General features: G+C 45.3%; 1 protein-coding gene across 2 annotated transcripts in view; it reads left to right on the top strand.

The window, feature by feature from the left end:
* Positions 1 to 16,169, top strand: part of TDRD9 (tudor domain containing 9) — a gene marked incomplete at both ends in the record, with an annotated part of 105,368 nt that overhangs the window by 68,492 nt on the left and 20,707 nt on the right. For both annotated transcript variants that reach the window (XM_082848159.1, XM_082848158.1), the window contains 11 exons: positions 157 to 220; positions 626 to 670; positions 1,351 to 1,404; positions 3,636 to 3,752; positions 5,308 to 5,415; positions 7,414 to 7,514; positions 11,235 to 11,408; positions 12,855 to 12,966; positions 14,055 to 14,267; positions 14,550 to 14,639; positions 15,138 to 15,398. In XM_082848159.1, coding sequence (XP_082704285.1) covers positions 157 to 220; positions 626 to 670; positions 1,351 to 1,404; positions 3,636 to 3,752; positions 5,308 to 5,415; positions 7,414 to 7,514; positions 11,235 to 11,408; positions 12,855 to 12,966; positions 14,055 to 14,267; positions 14,550 to 14,639; positions 15,138 to 15,398 — 1,339 coding nt within the window. The remainder of the gene's footprint in view (positions 1 to 156; positions 221 to 625; positions 671 to 1,350; positions 1,405 to 3,635; positions 3,753 to 5,307; positions 5,416 to 7,413; positions 7,515 to 11,234; positions 11,409 to 12,854; positions 12,967 to 14,054; positions 14,268 to 14,549; positions 14,640 to 15,137; positions 15,399 to 16,169) is intronic.

Genomic DNA, 16,169 nt, shown 5'->3' with positions numbered 1-16,169 from the left:
GTGGGATCTTCCTGGACCAGGGCACGAACCCGTGTCCCCTGCATCGGCAGGCGGACTCTCAACCACTGCGCCACCAGGGGAGCCCCAACATTCATATTTTTAAAAGTCACTGTGTTTTAGTGGTGTCAAGTGACACTGTTCGTTGTCTGTTTATAGGAACAAAGTGGATTTCTGTGGCAACAGTAAGAGTGACTGTGCTGCGCTTGTTGAAGCGTTCAGGGTAAGTTTTCCCAGCGTGAGCTGTGAAGGCGGCTGCCACCGCTTGTCAGCACATGCCGTCTCTACCAGAAGCACTGTGAGGGTTGCTGATGTCCTTTAGTAAGCAAAGTGTGTTGGGAGATGGGGGCTTCCCTGGCGGTCCAGTGGTTAGGACTGCATGCTTCCACTGCAGGGGGCGCAGGTGCCATCCCTGGTCAGGGAGCTGAGATCCTGTAAGCCTTGTGGCACAGACAAAAAAAAAAAAATTGTGTTGGGAGAAGTAGATGAGGGTGGGAGTCCAATTCTAGAAGTAGATTGGAAAAATTAAATTTGTAAATTTTCTGTGGTCAGAATGTGTTGAAATTGGACTGACTTTATTCGCTAACCGAATTTTTTTATTTTGAAACTCTGGATCATTTGTTTTTAGGCTTGGCAGACTTGCAGACAAAGCGGAGAGCTGCGGCATCCGAAGGTCGGTGAGCTGTTTCTTTGTGGATGGCTGCCCGTGTCGTGGAAGCTTCCCGAGCCTTCTCTAGCTCAGCCTCAGCGCTGTGTGTGAACCGGCAGTGTTCAGCCTGAGCGGAGGTCACTGTGGACGGTTCTTAGGGCCCGCAGTCCAGGGCAGCTCCTGGGCTCACCTTCAGCTGTAGTCACTTCCCAGAGGCAGCCGTGCTGCCTGTCGCCCACCCCTGGGTAGTAGTGACCCTTCCTGTGTCAGGAGCCTCTTAGCTGCCAGTACTAAATACCTGTGGGATGTGCCTCGGCGTGTTGGCTCAAAACTAAGAAACCCGAAGCTTTTCGTTCTGCTGTTTTCAGCAAAGTTTTAGATAATGGGCTTGAAAAAACCAACCTGTTAGCCTTCATTTTTTGGGGTGGGCGTGGTTGCGTGTTGTTCTTCTTCTAAACTGACTAGGTTCAAAAGATTGTTGATAGGTCTGTGTGTTTAAATTTGCCATGCCTACATGTATCCTTAAAATAACTACGTGAGTTACTCGAGAAAGTCACCTTTCACAGAGTCAGCCATGTTATTTTTCTTGTTGGTGTATATTCTTTTTCGTGTATACTTTTAGCTGAGATATATGGATTACAGTAGCCAAATTAGCTCTAATTTGTTATGTTAATATTGAATATTATCCTTTTATGTATTTAAAGGATGAACTTGACTGGGGACGGTTAAATTACATTCAGATCAAGAGAATTAGAGAGGTAAGTTATAAATTCTTTGAATGCAAGTAAAGATGACTTATCAAATGTTTATCAAGTACCAGCAGTACCCAGGGTAGCAGAGAGTATTCCAAGAAGTACATCCTCGTTTCCAGCTTTGGTAGAATTTATGTGTTCCATTCACGGTTACAGTTGACTACAGCTGAAGGACACAGATTAAGGTCAGCAAAGGTAAGAGGCAGGTGGGGAGGAGCCAGGAGAGACAGAGACCAGGTGCCAGCTTGCAGCCGTCCTCTCCCGGTGGAGTCTTCTGGGCAGCACGATGTGTGACAACCCACGTGAAGTACTGCAAGCCAGGGAGGCCGTCCCGAGCCTTGGTGTCCAAGGTTTTATTGAGGGTTGGTTACATAAGTGTGGGGTGCCCACATGGCTGACCTTAACTTCCTTAGTTTTTAGCCCCTCCAGAGGTTACTGATACTGTATGTCCCCACCATACAGAAGTCACATTGCTACCATGAACTGTTTGTTGTGTCCAAGGCCTCAGGTAAACAAAGTCACTCTTACAAGGCAGGATATTCCAAGGGCCTGGAGGTGACCTGCCAGGAGCCAAACCTTTCTTTGGAATGTCCAGGGTGTGGACAACTGGGCCTGCTGACTTAATCCTTTACTGCACAGTTTGCAAGACAATCTGTCTTTTTTGTTTGTTTGTTTTTGTTTGTTTGTTTTTGAATCTGTTTTATTTTTATTTTCAGAGAACTTACTCTTGGTTTGATTTATCAGTTTTACTGTGCAGGTGTTTTGAGGGAAGGGGAAAGGTGGAGGATTTCAAAGGATTGATTTTTAATTTTTTCCATTAATTTAGTTTTTCTGTGTCTCTTGGTTTATGTTTTTAGTCTTACTGAGATGAGAATTTAATTTCTTAATACTTTCAGTCTTTCTAATTAAAGGTATTTAAAGCTGTGAATTTTCTTATGAGCACAGTTTGGGGCACATCTCATTGATTTGTGACATGTAGGGATCTCATTGTTTTTCCTGTCTGTAACTTATTTTAGTGTTGGTTTCCTCCTTGATTCAGAGTTTTTAGAAGAATATTTGAGTTTACAGGTAGAAAGAAATATTTTCAGGTATCTTGTTTTTTGTTAATTTTTTTTTATTGCATTTTGATCAGAGAAAGTGACTTGCATAATTTTTAGTTGATTTTTAATTAGAGAAGTTGTATGTATCAATACTACAGCCTTACAGAAGATTTTTTTTAATAAAATTATTTTTTATTTATTTATTTTTGTCTGCATTGGGTCTTTGTTGCTGCACGCAGGCTTTCTCTAGTTGCGGTGAGTGGGAGCTACTCTTCTTTGAGGTGGCTTCTCTCGTTGCAGAGCTTGGGCTCTAGGTGCGCGGGCTCAGTAGTTGTGGCACACGGGCTCTAGAGCGCAGGCTCAGTAGATGTGGCGCACGGGCTTAGTTGCTCCGTGGCATGTGGAATCTTCCCAGACCAGGGCTCGAACCTGCGTCTCCTGCGATGGCAGGGAGCTTCTTAATCACTGCACCACCAGGGAAGTCCCCTCTTAGCTTGTGTTTAATCACAAAAGAAGTACACGTTTATGGCAGAGGTTTCGGAAGTGTTTAAAGGACTTAAAGCAAAGGCCGTGATCATAGTCTCCTGCTCCTCTGACACCTGTAGATGACTGTGTTTGTGCATTTGCAGTGGTTTCCTGTGTGTGCTTATAAACTGGGATCGTGAAGCATATACAGCTTTGTATCCTGGTATTTTTTGTTAATATTGTATTGAGCATCCTTTCCATTCTTTATTAATTAATCTTTAATAAGATGGTTCTTTAAATGAGATTTTAGATTTTTTCATTTATTTTTTGGCTGCATTGGGTCTTTGTTGCAGTGCGCGGGCTTCTCATTGCGGTGGCTTCTCTTGCTGTGGAGCACAGGCTCTAGAGCATGCGGGCTTCAGTAGATGTGGTGCGTGGGCTTAGTAGTTGCTGCTTGCAGGCTCAGTAGTTGTGGCACATGGGCTTAGTTGCTCCACAGCATGTGGGATCTTCCCAGACCAGGGCTCGAACCCATGTACCCTGCACTGGCAGGTGGATTCTTAACCACTGTGCCACCAGGGAAGTCCTAATAATATGGTTCTTAATAGCTGCAGTGTTTCATCCCATAGACATACTCATGCTTTCCCCATTATGTACTACTTTTCTAGTGCATTCGCTATTCTGAATAATACAATCACTTGGAGACATCATCTCCCAATGTGTTTTTCTCAGGTGGCTGAATTATATGAAGAATTAAAGACTAGAATCTCACAGTTCAACATGTATGTTGATTCCCGGCGGCCTGTCATGGACCAAGAGTATACATACAAGCAGCGATTCATCCTGCAGGTACTCTGGAGTTTCCTGGATGTCTCTTCCTGGTTCTTTCTGCTTATTAGGTCTTGTGGTTTTGACAGTGCTTATTTCCTCCTCCTTTTTTTTTTTAATGATTTGGAAAGCTTACAGTTATTAATTAGAAATCTGACGGCTTTTTAAAAATTTTATTTATTTAATTAATTAATTTTTGGCTGCGTTGGGTCTTCGTTGCTGCACGCTGGCTTTCTCTAGTTGTGGTGAGCGGGGGCTACACTTCGTCGCGGTGCGCGGGCTTCTCATTGCAGTGGCTCCTCTTGTTGCCGAGCACGGGCTCTAGGTGCACGGGCTTCAGTAGTTGTGGCTCATGGGCTCAGTATTTGTGGCTTGCGGGCTCTAGAGTGCAGCCTCAGTAGTTGTGGCGCACGGGCTTAGTTGTGCTCCACGGCATGTGTGATCTTCCCAGACCAGGGCTCGAACCGGTGTCCCCTGCATTGGCAGGTGGATTCTCCACCACTGCACCAGCAGGGAAGCCCTAGTTCCCCTTTCTGATACAAATCATGCCTCACAGGAGATTTTAGGTCCATAGTGTTAATACTGTGTTTGGGCACCAAGAAAAACTCTGGTCTTATCCCTAGTTTAGGTTTTCCATGTCACTGAGTTGATGATCCAGACCCATTTCTAATCTCTGGAGTAGTGTTTCTAAAGACTGCTAAATGTTATTACTGCTTCTGGAGAGATCCTTTTGTTTTGGCTTTTAAGAAAGTATAAATGCTCTTAACATTATTATGTGGTTCTTCCCTTGCACTGAAAAATTATTTTAACTTTGGAGGCCATGATCAAATTAGCTTGTTGGATGGAACCATCTAGGCATTGTGTAGAGGGAAGTGTGTCCTAGAAAGGTGGCCAGTGCTTCTGATGTAGGGGCTCAGAGGAGGAGTACCTCTTGTATGTGTCAGTGTGTTGGCTGACGCATACAGAATTGGGTTCTAGGTGGATCCTGTAAACTAGGGGATGCTGGGAAATGGAGTGTTTCTCTGGATGTAAAATTACTTGAAGTTTAGGAGAGACTCTTCCATGGGTGTATGTTTCATATAGTATATTTTTATTGAAGAAGGGACTCCTCGCAGCATGCTTTTAGAAGTGAATATTCGATGCAAGCCTGCTGCTCTAAATCTAAGTGTCTTAATTGTAATTTTATCTAAACATTTGGGAAAGGGCCTGACCCATAGAAGTAAGTATATCAGGGAAAATGTAGAAAAAGTTGGCTAACCCCCGGGGCTCTGTGTGTACAATCATTTGTATCCTTGTTCAACTCACCACTGTTTTCTAAACCTCATTCTGAAAAGTACTCAGGCTCCTTGGAGGAAAGACCATGCAGAAAGTGTTTCGGTTATGGGGAAGTAACCAGAATTGTGACTTTCTGCTTGATTGGTTTAAAGATCCAGTGGTTTTTTCTGTTTTTTTTTTTTTTTTAACATTAAGCTCATCTTTTATATTGTAGATGATATTCTGGGATGAGATTAGTATATTGGTGAGATAAAGTGATAAAATAATGCTGTTACTTCATGAAAATAAGTTTCTCTTGCAGGTTGTATTGGCAGGTGCTTTTTATCCAAATTACTTTACTTTTGGGCACCCCGACGAAGAGATGGCAGTGAGGGAGCTGGCGGGCAAAGACCCAAAGACAACCATTGTGGTAGGTGGAGAGATAGGCAGCCTTCTCTGGGGTGGAGGCCGGGTGCTCAGTTTTCAGATGAGCTTCATTCCAATGTGGCAAACACGGAACATTTTATTTCCCCACTTGCCTCTATATTTTTATAAGTACTAAGTGGATTTTTTTCCCCTAAAGTGAATTTCATGGCTTGTCTGACCCTTTCACATGCATCCACTAGTTTCTCAGTCTCGCTTCCTGTTTTGCAGACCTAGCCTTAAAAAAGAAAGCCTAAAAAAAAAAAAGGAAGCCTTGCAGAGTTAGGTATTCATGGCTAACCTTGACTGCTTGTGTCCCATTTTGAAGGATTTAAGATACTTCTCCATAAATTTAAGAACATTTAGTTAATTGACAACTTCATTTTACACAAAGTAAAGAGTTATATGGTTGGCACCTTTGTACTGTGATTTAAACTCTGATCCCCATTCATGCTTAATAGAATCGCCTAGAGAGTGTGTATTTTGAAATTCAGATTTGAGGCCCCATGGCACAGAATCTGAACTAGAAAGTGTGGCCTGGAAATCAGTGTTTAACATGAGCTTTGGGCAGATCTGATGGTCAGTCCCAGGCACTGACTATCAGATCAACGTTTGTGGACCCTTTGTTTAAACCTGAGTACAGGATCACTTCAGGGTAGGCAACTGGAATAAAGCACTTGGCAGTCGGGCTTTTAGCGGACCCTGGGTTCCATTACCGGCCTATATCTAATAAAAAGGGGGTATAGAGCACGTGGCAGAGTTCCTGGCCTAAAGTAAGCATGCCAGCATTGCCAGCTCTTACTCCTCTTGTTGTTTCCATCGCACTGTTACTGAAGAAGTAAGAGTTCACAAGGGAGAGGGTCTCTGCAGAGCACTGGAGAGGAGCTGGTGCTCACACTGGGGACGAGAGGCAGCTGAGATGCAGTTTGTACCTGGGGCGGGTTTTACCTGAAGGGGCCGTCATTAGATCCTTTTTGCTCTCGAGGAGGTGTGGCTGGGCCTCTGCTCGTACTGACCATCATGGTGGACCAAGCCCTTCTGGTTGGCTTCCTCTCACGCCTTGGTGGTGCTCCCTCCTGACCTGTGCACCAGGGGAGGGACCCCACAGCACATTTCCTCAGACGTGGGCTGTGCTTGCCTCCTTCAGCCTGTTCACCTTGCCAGCCAGGCAGCGTGTTCACCTTGCACTCTGGGGGCCAAAAGGTTACCTGCTGTGTGCGTTATAAAAACTAAGTGTGGCTAGTGTTTACGTAGCGCTTATCATCTGAGAGGGCCTTTGTCGAGTGCTTTTTACTCATTCTTTTCTGAGCTTCACATTGGCTTTCTGAGTCGAGGACTTATTGTCCCCCTTAATTAGTGATGTGGCTGTTGGGTCCTAGGGTGGCTCCATAACTTGCTGCCTGCAGAACCCTGACAAGCCAGGACTTGAGCTTAGACCTGAGTCCCCAGCCCTTGCTTTTCAGCCGCCCACTGCCTCTCACGGAGCTGTGCTGGGCTCTGAGATAAGCAGGTCACGGGGCAGGGGACTCCCAGTTTCGCGCCGGAGCTCGGAACACAGATTGCCCTGATGGGAGGGAGAAAGCACTCGGACAGGGAGGGGTTGCTGCAGCTCCTTTCCTGTTAGTGCAGCCTGCGGGGCGAGGACGCACCCCCTCCTCCACCAAGTGGTGCATTTCCCTTTAACATTTAAGTTCCTGCTGTTGCCTATATAGAAATACTATGTTTTAAAAAGATGTATTTAGTCAGCTTGGTTATTTTAAGGTAAAAATGAAAAATAAGTCTTAACTTTTCTGTATCAGACTTCTGGACTCTTTTAACAGGGGAAGAATTAGCCTTTGTTTAACATGTATTATTAAAACTTATTATAATTTAGAAGTCATTAGTCCTTAAATACCCTGCTGTCGGGTCTACGTCTTGTGCTTAAAGACAGCGTGCTCTGTTTTTGTGAACATTATGACTGTGAGCTCTGTGTTTGCTCCTGTTAATGCAGTGTGGTGTTTTACAGCTGAAGCACGTTCCTCCCTATGGATTTCTCTACTATAAACAACTGCAGTCTCTCTTTAGACAGTGCGGCCAAGTCAGATCCATCGTGTTTGATGGTGCAAAGTAAGTAGTGTATTTTTGTAATCCACCGCAATTACGAAAGAACCACGAGATTTTATGTTTACAGGGGCTGATTCTTTCAACTTGGGAGCGTGTGGAATGGGTCGTCAGACGGGCTGCTGAGGACACAGCTCTTAAAGCACAGCTGTGGTTTATCTTGTTGTCAGGAGCAGTTTATCTTCTCTTTCAACCAGGTTCCTCCTAAAGGACGTCTGGTGCCGAGAAGGTTCAGTAGCGTGATGAGGTTCAGGGCTGGCGTGATGAGGTTCAGGGTTGGCGCTCTGGAAGTGCCCTGCACTCGGGTGTGTCCATCTGAGATTTCACAGTAAGTTGCCAGCTGCCAGAGATGCCTGCAGGAGAGTTTATCCGCTTATAGTTATTTAGAACTTAGATGTTCTGAATATTTTTGGAAGACAAATATTGCAAAACTCAGTTACATTTGGCCTATTTTAATTGCAGATAAGGAGTAAGTGGTGTGTTTTGGAGTATCACTTTGAGTTTTCATTTCCAAGAGAGAATGCTTATGCACAGAAAAGACTATTAGGGTTTTTAAATTGATTTTTAATTTTTAAAATTGGGGGCTTCCCTGGTGGTGCAGTGGTTGAGAATCTGCCTGCCAATGCAGGGGACGCGGGTTCGTGCCCCGGTCCGGGAGGATCCCCCATGCCGCGGAGTGGCTGGGCCCGTGAGCCACGGCCACTGAGCCTGTGCGTCTGGAGCCTGTGCTCCACAACGGGAGAGGCCACAACAGTGAGAGGCCTGCATACTGCAAAAAAAAAAAAAGAAAAAAAAAATTAGAAAAAATTTTCTCGTGTCCTACACATTTTATTAATTTACAGAGTTTTGTAAATCTAGTAAATAAGAAATACTTTTAGTTTTTCTTTGATTAATGTCCAATAACTCAAGTTGAGCATATTCATTCTGCTTAAATTTTGGATTAATTGCCTCGCACATTTTAAGTTCCATTCCTGTGATTAACGTATTGATTTTCTTTGTGCGCATGTAAATGCCTCACGTGGCAAGTATGTAACCCTAATAAGTAAAGTCTTTCTAGGTGCTTCTAACAACTGGTACAGATTTAATTAAACTTACAGTGTCTCAAGTTTTCTTAAATATTCTTATATAAATTAGCAGTCAAATTCTTAATCACATATACAAAATTACTTACTTAAAAATTGGATCCTCGTAGCTACACCATCTTTCTTGAATATGGAAAGTCCATCTGCCTTGCTGAGCCTGCAGCTCTGCGTGCGTGGGTGCTCTCCGTGCTGATTTGGGTGGTGCAGTCTGGGCTCTCGCTAAGCTTGCAGCAGCCTCTTTCGTTAATCCTCACTGCTGGATTGCATTTGGTGTTCATTTCTTCTTCTTTCTGTCAGGGTTATCTATATAGGTATTCTAATTATATTTTATTCGATTCCTCATAGATTTCTGGTGTTCAGTCATAATACCAATGTCATACCAATTACTTGGGGATGTAACAGTGTTCTTCTGGTGATACCAGTCCTGTGCATCAAATATTAAAGGCAGAGAATGACATAAAATAGTTGCTGAGTCAAGACTGTCCTCCCCCTTGGGATCCAGCAGGGCCTGCTGTGTGCAGGACCAAGGGCACTGGAGCACAGGCCGTACGTGGGCGCACGTTTCCTCCTGTGAGACATTTTCAAATTAGTGGTCGGCGTGGAGAGTAAAATCAGTTCCACAGATGTTTGCCCATCGTGAAGTGTCCTGGGAGAGGCCTGGGGGGTTGGAAGAAGATATCGTATCTGAGGGAGGCTCGGAGTAGGAGCAGTGACATTCACCTGGGCCTTCCTCTGGAGGAGTTGGAGGGGCCTGGAGGGGAGGCAGCCCTGGCAGGTGGGGCAGGAGCCCAGTGTGAGCAGAGCTGTGGTTTGGGAAAACGTAGGGTGTGTGCCAGGCGCAGCCAGAGCCCTCTTGCCGGGAGCTGGTTTTGTGTCAGATTGAGTCTGAAGAGTGGGCGTCAGGCGCTGTCTTTCAGATGGTATTTGTAGCCAGCTGACGAGTATGAACGCCAGTAGTGGGTATTTGGAGAGCCCTGGGTGTTCTGACTAGAACTGTGTTTTGTAGAACTTAATTGGGGAGTGATGAAGAGGAGACGAAGCCGGCCAGCATAAACTTGGCAGTCGTCCAAGCCGAGGTGACTTTTGACATGAAAAGGAGGCAGCGGATGGGAGGGAAGAGCTCTTGGATTCAGCTGTTGATGGCCCGTGGAGGACCAAGATGAGATAGGAGCCAGCGAGGGCCAGGACTTCAGCCGGGGGGAGTGGACAGGAGGGCAGGGCTGGGGGCTGAGGGGGGCGTGGGGAATGTCACGGGTTTGGCTCTCGCCACGTGTTGAGTTGAAAATACTCAGGGAAGACGAGAGTCTTGGAAATGTGCTCTAGAGTATTTGAAAAAAATTATTTCTAAGGAGAGACTTGGGCTTCTTCTAGAGAAAGATGGCAGAAATGGAAGTGAATAAAGGGAGCTGAGGACAGGAGGAGACTGCACGTGCTCACTTGTGAGCTCACCCAGGGTCGGTGGAGGAGGCTTGAAAGGGAGCCGAGGGCAGGGGGACAGTGCGGTGGAGACAGGAGGCTGCAGAGAGGCCAGAGGACGGGACGGGATGGGACGCGACAGGCTGCTCTTCATCAGCTCAGGGTCCTTCCAGGTCACCCAAAATCACACATTTCCATGACAATAGTTGAAGCAGTCATAAGTCTATTTTTCTGAGTATGATGTTTTGCTCCGGGAGATTTTGACATGCGTATACAAACAAATGTAAACTTGAAGACTTTTTCCTTTTTACCAGGAAGTGTCTGGCAGGCACCCTTACTGCACTTTTTTTTTTTTTTTTAATTTATTTATTTTTGGGCTGCGTTGGGTCTTCGTTGCTGCGCGTGGACTTTCTCTAGTTGCAGCGAGCGCGGGCTACTCTTCGTTGCGGTGTGTGGGCTTCCCATTGCCGTGGCCTCTCCTGTTGCGGAGCATGGGCTCTAGGTGCGCGGGTTTCAGTAGTTGTGGCACACGGGCTCAGTAGTTGTGGCTCACGGGCTCTAGAGCGCAGGCTCAGTAGTTGTGGTGCACGGGCTTAGTTGCTCTGCGGCATGTGGGGTCTTCCCGGACCAGGGCTCAAACCCATGTCCCCTGCATTGGCAGGCAGATTCTTAACCACTGAGCCACCAGGAAAGTCCCCTTACTGCATGTTTGATTCTTATTCCCCCAGAGGGAGGAATGTGATAATAGGACACTGCGATGTGGTTGGGTCGTAAGGTGGGGCATGCCTCAACATTACTGGGTGATAAACTGGATGGTTTTTTGGAGGGAGATCAGAAAGATCACTGAACTACTCAGTTGTGTGCTTTTCTCTGTCTGATTTTTATTTTACAATAAAATAGAAGGAAACAAAAACCTGAATCTGTCACTTTGTTCTAATGATGAGAATTAAGATTTCTTAGCCGAAAATTCCTTTTGAACTTAATCTTTATTCTGCATTATACTGAGTAATACATGAGGATGATACTTGGTTTTAATTTAATGGTATGTCATTGTAACTTTTATTTCTCTTAAGTGAATAATTTTCCCTTAAATAAGTCTTCTTGATTAATTATTGAAGGAAGAGTTGCTGGTATTTTGAAGAGAGGTGTTACTGAAAATCTCTGTCTAAACTTGAGAGAAATTAACATGCCTCATAAACTTATTTTTTTATTTACATTTGTGGAACAGAGCCTTTGTGGAGTTTTCACGCAATCCAACAGAGAGGTTTAAAACTCTTCCTGCAGTGTATATGGCCATTAAGATGTCTCAGCTGAAAATTTCCCTTGAACTCAGTGTTCATTCTGCAGAGGAGATTGAAGGGAAGGTGCAAGGAGGGGCTGTTTCCAAGCTCAGGAATACAAGGTATTTCCAGAAGGGAGGCGGGCACAACTCTGTCCACCTGCTTTCACATTCTCAATATTATTTTTAAACAACTGGTTAACCTTGCTTAAGTTCACACTAAAAGCACTGGCGTGGTAGCCTGGTTTCATCATCTAGCTGTGTGTGCTTGGGCACATTACTTGACCTCTCTGAACCTCAGTGTTTTCATCTGTTTAATAGCTATGATACCTGTTGTACAAGGCTGTTTGGAGGATTGGGTAGAACGATTTGTGTCATTTTCAGTTTAAATCGAAGGGATTGACCCTAATGTTAGTTTCCTTTCTTCCTCCTTACAGTTACTGCCTTTCTCTTCCTAAGCAGAGGAGAGTCTCCCTTGCCTTTAGCAGAGCCAGCAGCGGGACAAGACGCAGGTGCAGTTGCGAGCAGCCCGCCGCTTGCCAGCACAGGCCACCCGTCCCTGTTGAGCAGGGTGGGGGGGCCGGACTGCCTGCACGGGTCTGCTTGGCCCCCAGGCAGCTGCTGTGCAGTTCGCAGGCTGGCTTCTCTTGGACCAAATTAAATCGCCCTTCAGTGTTTCTGACAGATTACTTTGCCTTTTAGTCATATTCACACAGTGCTGTATGTAGGAATTCTCCCGCATCTTTTCTTGTTTGTAATCTTTTTAACCCCATGAGGAATTTGACAGGGATTTGAGGAATTGTTGAGGTAGGGAAGTATGTTCCATCGAGTTTCATCCAGTGTGGGATGGTTTGATTCTGCGAGTTTGGGAGTTGAGTGGGTTCAGTCTGTAATAACGTGGAGTAGGCCTGTCTTGCTGGGTAACTTAGCCTGAGTCACTCTTGTTTAATAAGTGGGTTGGAAAATTGGGAAGAGAGGTGGATCAGATCTCTTATAATTCTTCCTCTTCATTTAAGAATAAAATTATTAGGAAAGGAAACCTTTTATCAATTTATATTCATCTCCTGGAATTTTAGCATCTATTATATTATTGCTTCAAGGGATGAATGATAATTCTTCAGTTATTAGAAAATCATGTATGTGTTTCCTAACAACATTAAATAGGCTTAGATTCTTGTAGTTTTCTAAAAGTCAGAGTCAGTCACCTCTGAAACCACAAGTTAGGAAACATTGCGGGTCCTAGATTTAGAATTTATATCCTTAGAAGTAGATATTCCGGGGGAAAAAAAAAAAAGTAGATATTCCGTAACAGTCTTGACCTTTAGAATATATTCCTGAAGGGTAGTATGTAACTACTGGGGTACACACCCTCCCCCAGGGCAGCTCAGGAAGCCATCAGAAACTCACATTTCAGATAAGATGGACTTCGTTCGTCATCTCTGGCTTTAGGTATTTTATTAAAATGTTCTTTTCTTATAGAAACAGTGGAATAGTTCAAGCAGTAACTTCACATATGTAAACATGTTTTCTTTGTAATACTTCTATTGCCTTTTAAAATGTGTTAAATAGGGTGAATGTGGACTTCCAGAAGCAGACAGTTGATCCTGTGCAAGTCTCATTCAACACGTTAGACAGATCCCAGATGATTACAGATCTCTTCTTAACAATTGATGTTACAGAGGTAAGAGTGGTGTGGTCCAATCATTAGTGCTTTTCTGTCTTCTTAATCTAGAGCTGTCATGTTGTATACATGAGATAGTGGATGTATAGAGACACTCGCCCACAGCCTGTGTACCTTAGTCATCTACACTGGACCCTTGAACAGTGTGGGGCTAACCCATGGGTAACTCACTGTCGGCCCTCCGTATCCGTGGTCCCACCGCATCCTCAGATTCGACCAGCCACAGACCATGCAGTCCTGTAGTCTTTACTGTTGAAAAGTATCCGGGTAAGCGGACCCTCGCAGAGCAAACCTGCCTTGTTTAAGGGTTACCTGTAGCAAATCTGGGTGAGCTTGAATTACTCTCACTTGCTGAATTGAAATGTGGCTATAACACAAATGTGTAAACACAAATATTCATTCTAGAGTCAAAGTTTAATTTTTAAAATGTTAGTACATTGTAAAATCAGTTTTGGCGACAAGCTACATGTAAAAATGTTAATTGGCATAGTGCTGTTTGCTTGTGTAATTCAATTTACATCCACAAAACTAGCATTGGCACCATTATTCATTGGGGTATAGTTTTTACTTCTTCAAAATAAAATTTCAGTTAAAATGCATCGGGCTTCCTGGTAAATCCGTAGTTACCCTTCACTGGGAGACTTCCCATAGAAACCTGGATGCCAGGAGACCGGAGAGCTCCAGCAGTGCGGCCCTGGCCGTCTTGCAGCGGCAGCAGGCGAGGACATCCACTCTCCCGTCCCCTCACTGCTCTTCCAGGGGGCTGTGCATTCACCACCCCGCACCCAGCCCTCGCCACCCAGAGGGCGCCTGGGGCCCCTGGGGTCTGGTCAGGGATGGAACAGCCCTGCTCTCACGTGCCCGCCAGAGCCTACAGTGCTTGTGTGCCCGCAAGTCTTGTGCCTCCAGACAGCGTTCCTCACCTCGCTCAACCCGGGCACCCCCTCCCCCGTAGAACACTTAGGGACCGGGGAATCTGGCTTGTGACATGTAGTAGGGTGGAATGCCAGGGCTGCAGTTTGAGAGTCTGTGCCTCTTGACGGAAATCCTCTCTAGAGTTCATCTCTGCTCTTCCTCCTTGTTTTTAGGTGGTTGAAGTGGGGCACTTTTGGGGATACAGGATTGATGAAAAAAGCTCAGAGATTCTGAAAAAGCTTACTGCTGAAATCAGCCGTCTGAAGTTGGTGCCCTTGCCCGTTCACCCACATCCAGACTTGGTCTGTCTGGCTCCTTTTGCTGATTTTGATAAAGAAACCTACTTTAGAGCACAAATCCTTTATGTTTCTGGAAATTCTGCTGAGGTATGTTTTTCTGTAACAAATCACTGAAAGGGAAATGAAACAGACTTATAGCAGTTGATAGAAAGTCTTTTCTAATTTCAAGTGGAAATTAAATATAAACTAATTACAGTTAGAAAAGTGGTCTAGTAGAAAAGTTACTTCCCTCAGTGACGTGAGGGTTTAAGCCCCAGTTCCTAGGAATCCTGTGATGACAGCTGGGATGGATGGTCGCGTGGCCGTGGTTGGTGGCACACAGTGTTTGCCTGGGCCTGTACTAACTGAGGCACTTTCCTCATCCTCTAGGTGTTCTTTGTAGACTATGGAAACAGAGCGCACGTAGCTCTGGACGTCTTAATGGAGATTCCCTGTCAGTTTCTTGAACTTCCCTTTCAGGTAAGGTCGAGACGCTCCTGTGGTCTGAGAGCGTAAAGCTAGAAGGGTTCTGGAGGCCATGTGGTTGCCCCTCAGCTATGGACAGGGCCAAGGCCCAGAGGGCTGGCATTCGTTTTGTCGTGCTCTCCGAATTTGGTTTCTGCTTTTTCCCAAAAATATATTGCTGTAGATACTTTTGCTAGTACTGCTTTTGGAGCAAGTTAAAATATATGGAGTGTTTCACACTTAGCAAAAAAAGGTAGTTTTAATTCAGCAGTAATTTCTAATGCTTTCCCACATGCACTTTCTAAAAGTTATTCTAAACTTTTTTTGTTTTCGAAAAGGAAAAACAAGTTTTTTTTACCTATGAAATCCTCACTTACCCTGAAACTGTTTTCAGTAGGATTTGTAGGAGATCACTGGTGAGGATCCCAGCACCAGGGTCACTTTTCAGTGGTATTTGGGGTGAGTGTCTCACACATTTATAAACTGGCTCAGCTGTGCACTTCTGTCCCGTAGGCTTTGGAGTTTAAGATTTGCAAGATGCGCCCATCCGCGAGGTGTCGGGTGTGCGGCGAGCACTGGAGCGGCAGGGCCAGCCGGCGCTTCTCCTCGCTGGTCAGTGGCCGCGCCCTCCTCGTGAAGGTCTTCTCCGTGGTGCACGGCGTCCTACATGTGGACGCCTACCTCTCCTCGGCGCTGCAGGACGCCGTCAACGTGCGAGACGTCCTCGTCAAGGAGGGCTATGCCGAGCTGGCCGAGGAGCCCTATGAGTCCAAGGTGTGCGCTTCCGTCCTCCTTTTAGGAGCGTGTGTGTGTGTCTGAGTGTGTGTGTGCAGAGGGCGGGGGAGTGAGAGAGAAGGGGGGCCCTTTTCCTCTCTCAGGATATTGGGGGGTGAAGAGCTGGACAGTGTGCAGTGTGTTGAGGTCTGTGGTGCCCTCGTAAATGTCTTCAAGTTTCTTTGAGACCAAATTATGGTGGTCAAGTGCTGTTCTTGTTGGTTTCTGATTATGGAGCTGTTTTTTTTTTCTTGGAATGAAGATTATATTGAAAATGTTCTCTGTTTGGGGATTTTTAAAAAAATGGATTCCAAGATTTATCTCCCTAAGGAAAGTAATCATATAAAATATTAGTTTCAAGTATTTTGAACATTTCGAAATGTCTTTCAGCTGTTTCTTTCAAAATCAGTTCTGAAGCTATTTTTCTTGATCTGAAGGTTTGAGGTGCCACATTGAGGCTCATGTTGAAGGTGGTTTGTTTTTCCTTCTGTAATTTCTGCTGGGGATGAGGTGCTGAGTTGGGCAAGGGACAAACAAGCAGGAAGACGTCACTCTAGAGCTGGCTGGGTTGTGTTTCCATGTGGGAAAACACTTCCGGGGATCCTGGTAATATTCCCAATATGAAACTGACTTTTTTTTTTTTTTTGCGGTACGCGGGCCTCTCACTGTTGTGGCCTCTCCCATTGTGGAGCACAGGCTCCGGACGTGCAGGCTCAGCGGCCATGGCTCAGGGGCCCAACCGCTCCACGGCACGTGGGATCTTCCTGGACC

Source organism: Leucopleurus acutus (assembly GCF_964270905.1).
Source record: "Leucopleurus acutus genome assembly, chromosome: 1".
NCBI lineage: Eukaryota > Metazoa > Chordata > Mammalia > Artiodactyla > Delphinidae > Leucopleurus > Leucopleurus acutus.
This window is presented reverse-complemented; position numbering and strand designations above follow the sequence as displayed.